Source organism: Chiloscyllium punctatum, chromosome 16 (assembly GCF_047496795.1).
Source record: "Chiloscyllium punctatum isolate Juve2018m chromosome 16, sChiPun1.3, whole genome shotgun sequence".
Lineage (NCBI taxonomy): Eukaryota > Metazoa > Chordata > Chondrichthyes > Orectolobiformes > Hemiscylliidae > Chiloscyllium > Chiloscyllium punctatum.
The window spans coordinates 28,212,080-28,229,624 of NC_092754.1; the positions used below are offsets into that span (position 1 = coordinate 28,212,080).

Genomic DNA, 17,545 nt, shown 5'->3' on the forward strand with positions numbered 1-17,545 from the left:
CCCTTACAAGTGACACTCACATCCATGAACAAATTTTTAAAAGTAAAGCTGGATGTCACTAGCTTACTTATAGTCATTAAGCCTAGGAAGGAGGCCATTTGGTTCATCAAATTCAAGTCAACACTCTGGATAGTAATACACTCAGTATCCTTCTCTAGCTACATCCCCACAGTCCTGCAAGTTTATTTCCCTCAAACGCTTATCCAATTTCCTTTTGAAATCAATGATGATCTGCTTCCAACACCACTCAGTAATACTGCTGCTTTCCTTTTAATCCTCTTCTGTATAGCAACACTACATTTTTCTACTCTAAGATTTGTACCTAGGTACTGGTTCCTAAGATAGCACCATTAAAAGGCATTAAGAGAATTTAGGTCATTACCACTTGTTGCAGAAAAATGTTCTTCCTCATGTCCCCATACCCCAGTCCAAAACCTTAAATTTTGTCTGTCTAATCCTGGTACCATTAGATAATGGGAACATCCAAACAGGTTTGAAAATAATTTATAAAATCACATGAGCTTTAAGGCCCAAATAGCTTGACTCTGACAATGCAACTTACAGAAGCTCCTGATTTTACTTCATTAAACTTCAATTTATTTGGTAAGTAAGGGATTTAAAAGTGAAGTAGTACATTGTGGTTTTACAAGCAGTACCAAAAGAATAAAACAGAACAGGAGTATACTTCTATCACTGCCCACAGAAGAAACTCTTGATCACTAGATGTTTGGGAGAGATTTTCTCCAACACAAGTTAAAAATCACAACACCAGGTTATAGTCCAACAGGTTTATTTGGAAGCACTAGCTTTCACAGCACTGCTCCTTCATCAGGTGGGCTAACACCAGCACTTCCAAATCATGTTTGCTGATAAAGGAAAGGAAATTGAAGGGGAGATTGCTGAAGCTGTTCTCACCTGACAATCAGTTGCAAAAGTGACACAAAGGTGTGGAAGAACATTACACATTTAATGTCTAAGCCATTCGCTGTGACAAGTTAAAGTGAAGAGTATTTCAATATTATTGTCTTAGTTTAATTGCTGTAATGATAAAAAGTTTCCAAATTGATAATATTCTATTCTCCTTGAGTTTGGGTCAATTAAGCATAGAATAGTACAGTACATCAAGTTTATATTCTTTAAGTGGAATATATATGAAATACATATAATCATCTCTGCTTCCACTATCCTTGTAGGCAGCGAATTCAAGGTCACCAAAAAAAATATAAATTTTAAATCACTGCTATCACATCACTGATTCTTGTGGGAGCCCAATTTCAACCTTCGGTGACTAGTCTCTACTTTATGTCTTAATGCCAGCCAGCTATCCATTCTACTAACTGTACCCTGGCTCTGTATGAAGACCTTATTTGTGTGACTATTAGATGATACCTCATCAAAGGTTTTTTATTTTAAATCTATATTTTTAAGATGCTGAGTGCTGGTGAGGAACGGACTAGAGGCTTCAGTTGTTGGACTTGGGCCTGGCACCATGTGCTGAGTTGCTGTTATTTGGAACTTTTTTTACTCGACTGTAATGTAAACCCTCTTCCTCAATGTAATACCTACCTCATTTCTAACTCATTCTCAGATACTAAGTAATACTGCTGCTTTCCTTTTAATCCTATTTTATATAGCAACACTGTATTTTTCTACTCTAAGATTTGTACCTAGGAGAAAGATAAAGACTGAAGTTCTGTGATGATGCTGGTTTCACATTTTTAAGTTGATTAGTTATGTTGGCATAATCCAAGTTCTAGCAGTAGTAAATATCAGTGATAAAGTCTTTGGTGGCAGTGGAGGAGTGGGACGGCAGAGATAAAGCTGCATCAAGTTGCAGAGGGGCTGAACAGGCTGGGGCTGTTTTCCCTGGAGTGTCCGAGGTTGAGGGGTAACCTTATAGAAGTTTACAAAATTATGAGGGGCATGGATAGGATAAATAGACAAAGTCTTTTTCCTAAGGTTGGGGAGTCCAGAACTAGAGAGCATAGGTTTAGGGTGAGAAGGGAAAGCTATACAAGGGACCTAAGGAATAACTTTTTCACACAGAGGGTGGTATGTGTTTGGAATGAGCTGCCAGAGGAAGTGATGGAGGCTGGTACAACTGCAACATTTAAAAGGCATTTGGATGGGTATATGAATAGGAAGGGCTTGGAGGGATATGGGCCGGGTGCTGGCAGGTGGGACTAGATTGAGTTGGGATATCTGGTCAGCATGGACAGGTTGGACCGAAGGGTCTGTTTCCATGCTGTACATCTCTATGACTCTATGAAGTTGCACTATTTATTAAGAAAGATATTTGGGTTTCTAAAATAAATAAACAACAGTCATTTTCAAAAACATTTTAACATAAAAATGGAAATGAAAAATGCTCAGTCATGCAATCAGATGTTGTAAGAGTGCAGGTATTGCAGCACAAATAAAGTACAACATGACTTTACTTAGGATTTCATAACTTTTCAAGTCTCATGATGTCACATAGAATGAGTGTCAGAGAAAAGGACAAGGAACTTAACAAAGAACAAATCTTGAAATTATATTGCACCTTGAATGCAGTAAGACATCCATGACACTTTACAGAAGCATTTTAGAACAAAACTGGGACAGCACAATATTTAGCAGACTTATTGGCAGGTGATTGGTTAAAATATGGGAGGTGTAAAGGAAAATGTTGAAAGGTGAACAGAGTGATTGGTCTAGCAAGAGCAGGTGTGTGTGTGTGTGTGTGTGTGTGTGTGTGTGTGTGTGTGTGTGTGTGTGTGTGTGTGTGTGTGTGTGAGAGAGAGAGAGAGAGAGAGAGAGAGAGAGAGAGAGAGTGTGTGTGTGTGTGTGTGTGAGAGAGTGAGAGAGAGAGAGAGAGAGAGAGAGAAAAAGAGACGGGGGGGGGAGGAATTATTAAAACTAGACTTTACTTTTTCTCCCATTTACTCAGTATTTCTCACCAGATTGTCCTTTAAGCCACAGTGAACAATGTACCCAAACATTAAAGTGAAACCATTTTGAAAACACAAGGCTTTTTTGTTGTTGCTGAGGAGTTTTACTTTATCTAACATATCTCTGATCCTAATCGTGAAGGGGCATAACCTGAAAGTTGCAGGGAAGCAAACTTTGTACAATGTTACAATATTAAAGACATTATGGCATTAGAATGGGTGCATAAAAGATTCACGAATGATTTCAAGTTGAAAAACTTCAGTTACATATATAAATCAGAGAAGCTGTGACTCTTCATCGTGAATAACAGAAGTTTGAGACTAAATTTCAGAGGGGGTCACATCATGAGGAATAAAAATGAAGTAAGGAAGGGGAAATTGCTTCCTTAGGCAGAAGAATCAAGAACCAGACAACATCAGTTTAAATAATTGGTAAAAGACGCAAAAGCAACATAAGGAAAATCTTTTTTTACACAGTGCATGGTTAAGATTGTAAATGTACGACTTGAGAGTGCAGTGAAGACAAATTCAATCATAGATTTCAAGTAGGTTTTGGATCATTATCAGAAGAATTGGTTTCAGCACGACTGGACAAAGGCCAGGGAGCAGCATTAGCTGAATTGATTTTGCAAACAGCCAGCACAGATACTGTAGGCCTAAAAGATACACATTGTGTAGTAGCCATTTTACGATTCTATTTTTACACCCACTTAAAACCCTACATTTAAAAAGAGAAGTCGGGAGTGATGTCCAGAATACTCTTTTGACTTGCTAACAAGGTGAGAACAATTGCTCTGACTTCATGGCTTTGTCAGAAACTCAGCTCATGAGTGCTAGCAACTCAACCCTGACTGCAGATTCCCTATTTTGATACACCGTCCAACATTCTTGCTGTCTAAACCGCCATATTGGTGTTAGGATGCTTACCATCAAATTTCAACATGACTTTTCCCCCTACTCCTGATACCTCCTCCTTTGAGCACTTCACCCTTTCTAACCTTTCCTTCAAAATTCTTAATTCTACATGCGTCTCAGCTAAACTCTCAAACGGATATCGTTACTTCGTTTCTCCAAAAAATATCTCCAAGTAGCTTACCCACAATGGATTGAAGCACCATTTCAAGCCACCTTGTTCACTATACTTATGGAAATTATTAGCATTTCCCCAACTACCCCCAGAACAACCCCAGTTTAGGTCAATCAAATAATTGTAGCCTAAACATTGTATTTGAAACATTGCTTTCTATATGATCCAATATCAAAGGAAGTGACCCAGTATTGTCAAAGTCAGTTTCAAGTGATAGAAGTCTCCACGTGTCCAGAACCCCAATAAAATGTGCACATATTTGCACCATAGCATAGGCACCAAGCTCATTCCACTTCGAGTGAAGTAATCCATAGATTAGCATTCATTTCAAATCTTGCTACAGTACCTCCAATGTTTCTGTTAGCTTCCTGTCTAACTTCAGTGCAGCTTTGGTGCTCAGGTTGTACATCTGGATCCTGCTTGTATAGAAAGTCTGCAGATAACCCAATAATGAATTCAAAGGAAATTAATCATATATTTACTTCAGAGCAACCAGAAGATCATAACAAATGATTCAGTTCATTGTAAAACGAGTGGTGACATGGAGTACAAGTCCACACATCACCCAAATTCAATACTACAACAAGCAATGCCAAGCTCATTTCATCTTCATGAAGCATATTGAGAATGTTTAAAATCAAACCTCAAGACAAAGCATGGAAGTGAAATTCACAGTTCTGAAGGGTCTCTCTGCAGCAAACATCACTGCACAATAGAAAGACAAGTCAGTGAATAGTGATGCAAGAAATGCCCAATGCAGTGCACAGTCATTCAACTACTAGACTTTTCCTCCCAACTCCAAAAAAAAGCATCCATATTTCAGGCCCTCATTCGTGAAACAAGTGATTGCATATCTCAATGCTTTATACCAATTAACTCGTTACAACACTATTAAGTAATACGTTAAAAAAAAATCTATCCCCTCGCAACAAAACTTTCAGTACAAGACACAGGTATTAAAAACTTGAAACATCAATTTTTGTCTAGATCAATGAAAACCATGAATTTTAAAATTTGGAAACACAATGCCATTTGAACAAATTGATCTGGTACAAGTCTGAAGAAATTCAAAGCAATTTAGATTGCAAAAAAAAATGACAGCTTTAGGCACACATAAAATTGTTTGACAATTAAAAAGGCCTCAGATTTGAAAATTCATAGAACGCAACTATAAACAGTACCACCTCTCAAAATAAAGTCTAAACAGGTTGTTGCAAAATCTGAACAAAACGTCAATAGAAGTCAGTTTTAAATTGTTGACTCTGTATTTTAGTATGCATAGTTTTCTTCACAATATATTCATAAACTCAAAACAACTAAACTAGCATTTACTGTATTTTAGAGATCCAGGATTTCCATCTGGAGATCAGACTTGAAATGGAAGTACTCACATAATTTTGATTTGGGCTGAGTTTTTCTGACAAATATGTATGGTGTAGAATCAAGCATGAGATACAATTTTTTCTGGATATTTTGTGCTGTTTTCTGGACCTGTTTCAATTTCAGTAAAATGCTTAGTTAAATTATACTTAATGAAAATAAGAGAAAATAAAATCCATTTTCAGCTTTCTGAATTCCTTATACTTAAAATGAATTTAACTATGAAGCAAGATCATTTGATTGACTGAATCTTAAATCCTGATGCAATTAGAACCTCCCATCAACTACTGCTGAATTTATATTCCCTTCTCAAAGAAAGGAAACAATGAAAAAAATCAAAGTTGTTGTTTCATAGCTCAAATCGATAGCTACTTTTCCAGAACTTCAATTTTCTGTACACACTGAAATGAACTATGCATCCTAACCAAACTGGGCATAATAATTCCATAGAATATTAGATGATTCACATACAAAACGTCACTTTAACAACAATGTGCTGTTTAACTCAGTTATTTGTGTACATGACAATGTTTGTTGTCAGTCTGATTTTAAGATACAGACGGGTGGGCATATTTACACCAAACTTTGGCTGTAACCAATCAGAGATTACCATGCTTCAGTAAATTATCATATACTAGATACAGTGGCACACAATCTCTGAAATATTTCAAAGAAGAGTTCCATGTTTAAGAACTTTTGTGATTCACTGTTCAGACAACAAGCTATTGCACATTTTGGGGTTTAATGTTCAAAATGGACTCAACATCACTTTTCATTTTAGCTGACAATACAATTTTTATTTCCACTAAAATATATTCAGACACTAATTATCATTCTTTAAATATTTTTATGACTGATCAAAATGACACACTTTTAGATAGCATGGAACTCTTACCTCTGAACCAGAAGATTGTGGATTCAAGCTCCATCCAAGGGATTAAATGAGCACATAAACCAGGCTGACACTCCAGTGCAGTACTGAAGGAGTGTTGCACTGTGGGAGGTGCCATCTTTTGGATGAAATGATAAACCGAGGTCCCTCTCAGGTAGACGTAAAAGATCCCACGCCACAATCTGAAGAACAGCAAGGGAGTTCTGGCCAACATTTATCGCTGAACCAACACCCAAAACAAATTATTTAGTTCTTTATCTCATTGCTGTTTCAGGGATCTGTGCAAACTAACTGTCGCATTTCCAACATTGTAACAGTATTGACACTTGAAATGCATTCAATTGGCCATAAAGCATGATAAACATAAATGAAGCTTAACATTTGACAACATGGCTTTTAAAGAGTGGAATTTTTATTTATTCTTGAGAAATGAGCATCACTGACAAGCTCACCATTACTGCCTATCCCTAACTGCTTTTGAGAAGATGGCTGCAGTCCACATGGTGTAGACATACCCACTATGTTGTTAGGGAGGGAGTTCCAAATTTTGACCTAGCAACAATGTAGAAATGGTTCTACATCAAAATGGTGTCTTACTTGGAGAGAAATTGCAGGTGTGATGCTCCAGTGTATATGGTGTCCTTGTTCTTCTGGTTACTAGGGGTCAATTGTTTGGAAAGTGCAGCCAAAGGAGCTTTTCAAGTTGCTCGTGCATCATGTTAAATGGAATGCACTGCTGCGACTGTGGGCCTATGGTTCAGGGAGTGCACATTTAAGGTGTGGATGGGACCAGATGCTTGATTGAAGATAACAAATTTCATTCAACCATCCTATACTTTTGTAAAGGTATTCCTTCCATTAGTTAAGTGCCAAATATTCTGTTACTGTTTCAGTATCAAGGTAATTAAACTGCAGTAGCATTTCTTCTGAAAGGTTTCAGCAACAAAATGTGTTTTGACAGCTTTCCAGGACTTCACCCAACCCCATTACTTGCTCACATTCCTACTTATTTTCCCCTCCATCAAATACCTATCCAGTTGCCTTTTAAAGAGCCACTGCTGAACCTGCACCCACTACCACATCTGTCAATGTATTCCAAATCTTAACTATTTACTGTGGAAACATTTTATTTCCTCATGGCACCTCTGGTTCTTTTGTCAATCACCTCTTAAGTCTATATCCTCTTGTTATGTGTCTTTCAGGCACTGACAGCAGTTTTTCTTTATTTGCTTAATCTAAACAATTCAATGAAACGTTGCTGTGCGCAGTTCTGGTCACCACACTATAGGAAAGATGTGGTTGAACTGGCATGGGTGCAAAAGAGATTCACCAGGTGTTGCCTTCCCTGCAGAGCACAAATCTAGTTTCTCCAGACTCTAACTGTATTTTTCTTATACTTAGTGCATTGCAGAGCTCCAGCATCCTCGAGGTGAAAATGTTTTCCCTCAAAACACTTAAACCTCTTCCCTTTCACTTTACAATTATGCCCCCTTGTTATTGACCCTTTGAGTAAAGTGATCAGCCAATTTCTATTCATCTTGTCCATACCCTTTGCAATCTTATAAACATCAGTCAGATTCTAGCCCCAGCAACCTCTCTGCTCCAAAGAAAACAACCCAAGCTTATCCAGCTTCTCTTCATCGCTGAAATGTTCAATCCCAGACAACATCCTGGTGAATCTCCTTTGGTGACCAGAATTGCATACAACACTCCAGCTCTAGCCTAACCAAACTACTGTACAGCTCCTCATGACCTACCTGCTCTTAAATCATATGCCATGACTGATAAAGGCAAGCAATCAGTGTTCCTTCTTAACTACATATGAACCTGCCCTGCCACCTTCAGGGATCTGTGATAAACATCCAAGACCTCTCTGTTTCTCTGAGCTTCCAGCTGTCTTGCGATTCATTGAGTGCTCCCTTGTCTTGTCCCCTATTCCAAAGTGCGTTATCTCACATTTGTCAGGGTTAAATTCCACCTGTCACTGATCTGCCCATCTGAACAATCTGTTACATCCTCCTGTAACGCAACACCTTGCTCCTGCTAACATCCCGGCCAATCTTTGCATCATTCACAAACTACCCTATCATCCTCAACCCCCTCATCCTCAACTACATCATCTCTGAATATCTCAAGACAATAAGGGACCCAGCACTGATCCCTATGGAATGCCACTGTACACCAAGTTCGAGTCATTGAAACAGCCTTTTACTACCATGCTCTGTCTCCTGGCATTAAATTAATTTTGGATGCAACTTGTTCAGTTATTCTCACTCCCACAATCTTTCATCTTCTTTATCAGCTCCCATGTGTGACCTTGTGAAAGGCCTTGCTGAAATCCTTATAAACTGCATACTGCCCTACCCTTATCCAAACACTTGGTCACCTCCTCGAAAACTTTCATCAGAATTGTTAGGCTTGACCTTCCCCTGGATTAGTGGTGCTGGAAGAGCACAGCAGTTCAGGCAGCATTGGATGCTGCCTGAACTGCTGTGCTCTTCCAGCACCACTAATCCAGTATTTGATTTTCAGCATCTGCAGTCATTGTTTTTACCTTGACCTTCCCCTGACAAAGCCATGCATATTATCTCAAATTAAACCTTGCCTCTCTATATGGAGATTAATTTTCTTCTCCACTATTTGCTCCATTAGTTTCCCTGCCACTGATCTATAGTTCCCTGGTTTATCTCTGCCACTATTCTTGTAAAAAGAATCACATCAGTTGTCCTTTAGTCCTCCGGCACCTCCCCTGTGGGAGAATTTAGGGTCCCTATACCTTTCTTCTTGGTCTCCCCTCGCAGCCTAGCTAAGAACTCATCCAGACCTGGAGATTTGTCCACATTTAAATCCACAAAAATCTCCAATATTTCCTTGTTTCCTGTATCAATATTCACTGAACTCATCATCTTGAATTCTGTACATGCATCATCCTTCTTAACTGTAAAGTCAGAAGTGAAGTACTCATTGAATACCCTGCCAATGTCTCTGGTTTCACATATAGATTGCCCCTTGACCCTAACAGGCTTTATTCTTACCCTGGTTATTCTATTCCTTGTAGAATAAATTTCTTGGGAATCTCCCTAATCTTGCCCACTTTTCTCATGCTCCCTCTTTGATCTCCCCCTTTCCCAAGTTCCCCCTACACTTTCTGTACTCATTTAGGACCTCAGCTGTTTTGCTCTCTTTGTACCTGTTATACACCTCTCCTTTTCCTTTAATCCTGTCCTGACTATACCCAAACATCCAGGATTTTGTGGGCACGTTGTTCCTAAATTCACTCCTATGAGAACATTTTGGCCTGTATTCCATCCAGTACTTTTTCTGACTACTTCCTACTGTTCTGCTATAAATTTACCCTCAAGTAGCTTTTCCCAGACTATTTTGGCCAGATTGCGCCTTATAATAAAATCTGCATTGCACCAATCCAAAACCTTTTTGCGTGGACCATCTTTATCCATTTCCATAAACAAATGTACGATGCTGTGATTGCTATCACTAAAATGTTCCCCCATTGTCACCTTAAACAAATCTCTTCTCTCACTAACGTCTTATGGGCAACATAGTGGCTCAGTGGTTAGCAATGCTGCCACACAGCACCAGGGTCCCATGTTCGATTCCAGCCTCGGGTGACTGTCTGTGTGGAGTTTGTACATCTCCCCATGTCTGCGTGGGTTTTCTCCGAGTGCTACGGTTTGCTCACACAGTCCAAAGATGTTTCGGGCATATGCCCTTCTTCAGGAATGAGGGCCTTCCTGAAGAACTCATCCAGACCTGGAGATTTGTCCACATTTAGGAATGAGGGCCTTCCTGAAGAAGGGCTTATGCCCGAAACATCTTTAGACTGTGTGAGCAAACCGTAGCACTCAGAGAAAACCCACGCAGACACGGGGAGATGTACAAACTCCCCAAGGCCCTCATTCCTGAAGAAGGGCTTATGCCCAGAACGTTGATTCTCCTGCTCCTGACCTGCTGCGCTTTTCCAGCAACACATCTTTAAGCTCTGATCTCCAGCATCTGCAGTCCTCACTTTCTCCCAGTTCAAAGATGTGCAGATCAGGTGAATTGCCCATAGTGTTAGGACATTAGTCAGAGGGAAATGGGACTGGGTGGGTTACTCTTCGGAGGGTCGGTGTGGACTTGTTGGGCCTAAGGGCCTGTTTCCATACTGTAGGGAATCTAATCTTCATGTCCTTCCTAAAGTCTGTAGCCCAGAACTGGACAGAATATTCCAAACTAGTGTTTTATAGAAGCCCTGTTTTTGTGCTGTTTCTAGAGTCTTTTGGAATTTATTCATGGAATGTGGATGCCGACTAGGCAAATATTTATTACCCATTCTTTATTGTCCAGACAACTAAGAGTCAACCACATTGATATGGGTCTGGAGTCACATGTAAGCCAGACTATGCAAGGTTAGACAATATCCTTCTTTAAAGATGAGTTTTCATTATTCACAGTGGTTACAGGGTTAGGCTTGTTTTTTATTCCATTTGTTGTGTGGCATTAGAACCCATATCCTCAGGACATTAGCCAATGGTCCCAGATTACTAGTTCAATAACATTTCTACTACACTACCAGTCCCTCCCTGCTAAGGAGGTGTTCGAAAGTATGGATAATGTAAATGAAGTAAAATCATGACAAAACTGTTTCCAGTGGCAGAAGGCTAAGTAACCAGAGGACACAGGTTTAAGATAACTGACAAAGGAACCAGAGGCAACATGAGAAAAAAGTACAAGCTTTATGATTTGGAATGCATTACCTGAAAAAGTGAAGGGAGCAGATTCAATAATAACTATCAAAAGGGAAACATAAATACATAGTCATTTTTGTGCAGAGTAAACATGTATTGGGTTTTGGGGAGAAAGGGCAGGGGAATGCCATTAACAGCATAGGTCTTTTAGAGAGCTGGCAGAGACAAAAATGGGCTGAATGGTCTCATTCAGTACTGTATCATTCCATGATTCAACTCTTGATTTAAATCTAAGATAGAATACTGCAATTTAAAGCTTCAGCAAGGCTCCTTGATTGCTTCACATCCTTGCAACACATTTCCAACCCACATATTAATCAGTACCAAAGTAGGTTCTTTCAAGTATTTAATCTATGCATGTTAGTTCTGTCTTTCATCTGGTTCTCTGTTTTGCATTGCTGTCAACATTCTTGATCACCCACTGCAATCTTCAAAAAGCCAATCTGGCAATGGTTTCTGATTTTCACCTATTGTGACATAAAGAAAGTAACTGCTCTCAATAATGAACCACAAGATTTATTCTTGTCAGTTTCAACTTTGCACTAAGTCTTCCCTTCACCTTTGTCTCCATAAAAATAAATGGAACTACAAATGAATTTTGAAATTAAAAAGTTTTTGAGATAACTTTCCACATTCAAATTAACCATATTTGGACACCTTTCTCAGTGATGTGCGCCTGTGCCTGCCAATTCACTAACCACACGCCCAAAGGTATTGAGCTGTGTGTGAATTATATGTTCTGTATTTTTACTTTCCCTTCACATACTATCGTTTTTTGGGGGAAAATGTTATTTTATTAGTTGAAGCAGTAGACATACAAAAAGTCCTATGCATGCAAACTTAAGGTTTGCAAAATTATGTTAACATGGACATGCCATAGTACATTATGCAGATTACCACCTTACACCTAGTGGTTGTAATCTTGATAGACACTCTCTTTAAGACACTGTCTGGAACCTACCAGCACTCATTGTTTGTAAGAAGGGTTTAGATAAACCTCAACAAATAAATCACAAAATCCATCAGTTGTCTTTTTACATCCTTAAGATCTTTTAAATAATTAGACTAGGAACCCTGCAAAGGGTCATAGTAAAGAAACAGTGCCCCATCTAATTTTTGTGTATTACATAGAGAACAACGTGTTTTATTTCAGTTAGAAGTTGGTGCAACGACGAATAAACACAAAACAGTTGATTTGAAAAATCTTATTTCACGATTCAAACATGATTCAATTTGAAGATAGTTTCTTTTTGTAAATATAGGGTAAAAGGGTGACTGTCTACTGCACAGATGAACAGAGTTATGAAGAACGTGGATGTTTGGCTAGTCCTGACGATTCTCCTGCCAGAGATAATTCAAATAACTGTCGAAGTGACATTTGGAACAAATCCTGTCCATCGCACAACTCAAACAAGGGCAATTAATCAAGTGTGCAAAATGCAACGCAATTCAATACTGCACGAGCCACGTAACGGAGAAAAAGATCAAAATAAAGTGATATTCTGAACGCACACGTATTAGTACAGACGCAATGGGCTAGAAGGGGGAAATAAACCTAACCAGATGCAAATTATGTTTGGCAGCAATGGCAAGAGCGGACACAATACAAGAAATAATAACTGCTCGAAGTCAGAATGTGAAAGAATGGGGCAAACGACTGTGGATGATTAATTATGGTGAAAGGGGCAAGCGTTGATGTTGTTCCTTACCCAAAGCTCCCTGCTCGATGGTGATGACGATCTCATCCATTAAGACCATGCGAAATTCCACCTCTTCGTCGGCGCATTTTTGTCGGAGGGCGCGCTCGATCTCCTGCTGTGGGTAATCCTGCAGGATCCGGCGATCTGTCACAAACCAGACCCGGGCGGACATGATTCACGCACCGGACAAACGGGCAGCCCGAGGAATGGGGGAAAGGGAGAAAGGATCGAGACTACGGGAAGTGGTGATGGATGGAAGTGCGGAGCCAGCCTGAGACGAGCGTGCCTTTTGGGGAAGGAGGGGGAGAGGGGCGGGTGGTGGCAGGGGCGGGCGCCGCTTCTCCGCCCGGGAGGAGGGGGGTGGGGGTGGGCTCCACCGACCGTCCAAAAACACAAAATCAACCAGTGTGGGGTGTGGCGGGGAGAAGATAAAAGGAAAGCCCACCAAGAAGAGAGAAAAAAAAATAACGTTATCGTTAAACTGGGTATCAGCCTGAACCCCCAGCGGTAGGTGGGAGGGTCGCCAACTAACGGCTAATTACGAAGCCGAGAGATGGCGAAGGGGGTTAAAAGGAGGGAAAAGGGTCAAAAGTACGAAAGAGGGAGGAATCGGTATTTCCCTTCACACAATTCTTTAAAACAAGAAAAATCTCGAAGCGTTGAGGGAAAGGGTTTTATATCCTCCTCCTAAGCAAAGGCGGGTAACGGTTATTCTCTTTGTTTTGTGTTTATGTGGAAGTGATTTCTTTCCCCTCTCCTCGCGGTATCTTGTGTTTTGTTTTAAAACAGAAAGTCCTCAAAACCGATAGCCGTTGTCTCCCTTGCTTCGTTCTCTGTTGTGTGTTGGTAGACAGACAGCAACGGCCTCCTACCTCTCCGTTTTGTTGTGTGAGCGGGGTGTTGGGGATTGAGGGGGGGGTGGGGGGGTGGTCCTGAGCGAGAGCCCTCACTGCGCATGCGCACTGACCATCTGACCCACTTCTCCCACGACGTGTTTTTTTTATTATCTCTCGCTCTCTGGGTCCGTTCGAAGCGCGCGAACCTGCCGCGTGCCGGGCGCGGAACCAGCTCCGCGCGCTTCGTACAGTAAGTCCAAATCATTGTACAGTCAGGGAGCGTGGGGGCGGGGCGGGTCGCGTGTCGCCCGCCGCTGTGCGCGCTCACTCTTCGCCTCAGGGCTCACGCGCTCACAGACCATCATTCGTCTATTGCCCCCCCCCCCCCCATCACTCCTTCCAGCGCGCGTTCGTGCACGTCAATCGAAGCCCTCACCCCTCCGTCGTCTGGCTGTTGTCTCGCCTTGGGAGCATGGAAGGTCGACTGGTTTATTAGGTAGTTATTTTCTTTGGGTTCATCCCGACGTTTAAAATAACGATTCTCAAGGTGGGCAAGAGAAGTATTTGTTCGAGAATATGGTGATGATGGGGCGTCTCGGGTATGAGCTCCTTCACCACTGGAGAGAAACAGTCCTGAGAATGCTTGGTCGATAGCCGGAATTGCTGGGAATAAAGTAACGGGCCCCGAGCTCTCGGTCAGCGTGTTGAGGTTATATAACAACATTGTCTAAGAAGGTAAATAAGTTCCCTGTAACCAGCTTTTCCTGTCCCTGACTGAGTCAGCCAGCCCTCAGCCCCGCCATGCATACCACACAAAGGACAAAAGCTGCCTTTTTAGGTCTTACAATAAAAAGTTGACGAGAGGTTGGGTAGGTAGAAGTGAGAGCAAGAAATAAGCCATCGAGTCTGCTCAGCTGTTCAGAAAGATTGAGATTTCTAATGTGGCAGTAACAAAACACCATTGTTTTCAAGATACTGTATCAACAATATTTCTTCCCAAGGACAATCCAGCAGAGGAAAAGCTGCCAGATGAAATAACCCTATCATGTGCAAACTTCAGGATCCATCTTTTAGATTGATGTCGAGGTGCTGGTGTTGGACTGGAGTGGACAAAATTAAAAATCTCACCACAACACCAAGCTTGTACTTTCAAATAAACCTGTTGAACTATAACCTGGTGTTGTGGGATTTTTTAAAAAACTTTGTCCATCTTTAGATTGTAAAAGTTTTAATGGTCAGTATCACCATCTCAGCAGGTCATGATTTGTTTGGGTAGTGCTAAACATTACCAGAATACAGTTATGAATTTGTATTGCCAGCACAGCCTAAATTGAAGCAGATCATCTTAATTCTGCTTCCTGCTTGTCCCCCATAACGGAGTAGATGATTGCACAGTGGTAATGCCCAGGCTAATCCTCTGGGATCATGAGTTGAATGTGAAGTAAGCTAATAAATTCTGAAATTGAAAGCTAGCCTCAAGAATGGTGATCACGAAACTATCATCGGTTGTAAGAAAAAAATCTATCTGATTCACCTGTTCTCTGGAATCTGCCATCATTCTGTGGTCTGCTGTACATATGGTATGTGAGTCCAGACTCTCAGTAATATCGTTGACTCTCGGCTGTCCACTGAAATAACTTGAGGTTAAGCCATTCAGTTCAAGGACAATTAAGAATGAGCAAGAAACACCCACATCCCATTAAAGATGAAGAAGAACTTTGATTCCTTTGTCAATCAAAAAGCTGCCTAGCTAAACTTAAATATATTCAATGATCCACAAGGAGAAAGTGAGGAGCGCAGATGCTGGAGGTCAAGAGTCAATGAGTGTGGTGCTGTAAAAGCACAGCCAGTCAGGCAGCATCCGAGGAGCAGGAGAGTCAATGTACATATAACATAGAACAGTACGGTACAGACCCTTTGGCCCTCAATGTTGCACCGCCCTGTGAAACCAATGTGAAGCCCATCGAACCTACATTATTCCATTCTTGTCCATATACCTATCCAATGACCATTTAAATGCCCGTAAAGTTGGCAAGTCTACAACTATTGCAGGTATTGCGTTCCATGCCCCTAATGCTCTAAGTAAAGAAACTACATCTGACATCTATCCTTTATCTACCTATCACCCCTCAATTTGAAGTTATGTCCCCTTGTGCTAGCCATCACCATTTGAGGAAAAAGGCTCTCACTGTCCACCCAATCTAACCCTCTGATTATTTTATATGTCTCAATTAAGTCACCTCTCCATGTTCTCTCTAACAAAAACAGCCTCATGTCCCTCAACCTTTCTTTGCCTCCATATCAGGCAACATCCTAGTAAATCTCCTCTGAACCCTTTCCAAAGCTTCCACATATACTTCGCACACAATACTCCAAGTGGAGCTGCACCAGAGTTGTACAGCTGCAGTATGACCTCATGGTTCCGAAACTCGATCCCTCTACTAATAAAAGCTAATACACCATATGCCTTCTTAACAACCCTATCAACCTGAGTGGCAACATTCAGGGATCTATGCACATGGACACAGATCTCTGCTCATTTACACTACCAAGAGTCTTACCATTCACCCAGTGCTTGGCATTCCTGTTACTCCTTCCATAAGTGAATCACCTCACACTTTTCTGCATTAAACTCCACTTGTCACCTCTCAGCCCCGCTCTGCAGCTTGGCTGTTTCCCTCTGTAACCTACAACATCCTTCCGCACTAACCATATCCGTACCAGCCTTAGTGTCGTCCGCAAATTTACTAACCCATTCTTCTACGCCCTCATCCAGCTTGTTTATAAAGATGACAAACAGCAGCATACATAAATCAGATCCTGTGGTACACCACTAGTAACTGAGCTCTAGGATGAAAATTTTCCATCAACCACCACCCTCTGTCTTTCAGCTAGCCAATTTCTGATTCAAACTGCTAAATCGCCCTCAATCCCTCTGTATTTCGTGCAGTAGCCTACCATGGAGAACCTTATCAAACACCTTACAGAAATCCATATATAAAACATAAATGGCTTTGCCCTCATCCGCCTGTTTGGTCACCTCAAAGAACTCAAAAGGTTTGTAAGGCACAACCTGCCCTTCACAAAAAATTCCCGATGAAGGGTTTATACCCGAAATGTCAACTCTCCTGCTTCTCAGATGCTGCCTGACCGGCTGTGATTTTCCAGCACTACATTCTTCAACTATATTTAATGATCCGGCCAATCGAGGAATAGATTTCCAAAATGTATTGACCCTCTGCAAGAAGAAATTCCTCCTCTCCACCTTAAATGGGAAACCTGTTGTTTTTAAAAACAGACTCCTTGTTGTATATTACACCCAAGAAGGGAAATATCCTCCCAGGATCTGTTCTGTCGTCTTTCCCTCAGAATCCCATATGTTTCAATAGGATCACCTCACATCCTTCTAAACTTCAATGAGTATATGTCCAAGCTGCTCAAACTCTCCTTAGAGCAACTCCCTCATCCCAAGACTAAATATATTGAGAATTCTCTGAACTGCCTCCAATGCAAATAAGGAGACCAAAACTAAAGTTAGTTTTCAGAATAATTGGTACAATTTCATATACAAAAGCTAACCCTAAACATATCTTCCAGAGACTGATGGGGTTCACAGTTAATGCATTTTCATCATATGTTCACAAAGCTTTTAAATTGAAAGGAATTAAGAAAACAGAATCATAGAATCTCTACAGTGTGGAAGCAGGCCATTCAGCCTATCAAGTCCACACCAATCCTTTGAAGAGCAGCCTATCCCTGCATTTACCAGGGCTAATCTACCAAGCCACCACCTTGGACACTATGGGCAATTTGCATGGCCAGTCCACCTCACCTGTATGTCTTTGGACAGTGGGAGGAAACTCATACAGACATAGGAAGAATGTACAATCTTCACACAGACAGTCAGCTGAGGCTGGGATTGAATCCAGAGCTCTGGTGCTGCGAGGTGGCACTGCTAATCACAACACCATT

General features: G+C 40.9%; 1 protein-coding gene and 1 long non-coding RNA gene across 4 annotated transcripts in view; one reads left to right on the top strand and one right to left on the bottom strand.

The window, feature by feature from the left end:
- The window catches only part of rimkla (ribosomal modification protein rimK-like family member A), a 75,372-nt gene extending 61,726 nt beyond the window's left edge, over positions 1–13,646 (bottom strand). Inside the window, exons 1-2 of one of the 2 annotated variants that reach the window (XM_072586634.1) lie at positions 12,747–12,797; positions 6,293–6,509 (exon numbers count right to left, since the gene is read on the bottom strand). In XM_072586634.1, the coding sequence (XP_072442735.1) occupies positions 6,293–6,503 (211 nt within the window). In that variant the 5' untranslated portion in view covers positions 6,504–6,509; positions 12,747–12,797. Of the gene's footprint in view, positions 1–6,292; positions 6,510–12,746 lie in introns of both variants that reach the window. The other variant, XM_072586635.1, reaches the window with a different exon arrangement.
- A 48-nt stretch (positions 13,647–13,694) lies between these two features.
- Positions 13,695–14,746, top strand: LOC140487117 (uncharacterized). Of its 2 annotated transcripts, none has more exons than XR_011962708.1 (2): positions 13,695–13,823; positions 14,575–14,746. It is a non-coding gene; the product is annotated as an uncharacterized lncRNA (long non-coding RNA). The 2 variants fall into 2 exon arrangements; XR_011962707.1 differs by lacking the exon at positions 13,695–13,823 and adding an exon at positions 13,836–14,069.
- The last annotated feature ends 2,799 nt before the right edge of the window (positions 14,747–17,545 follow it).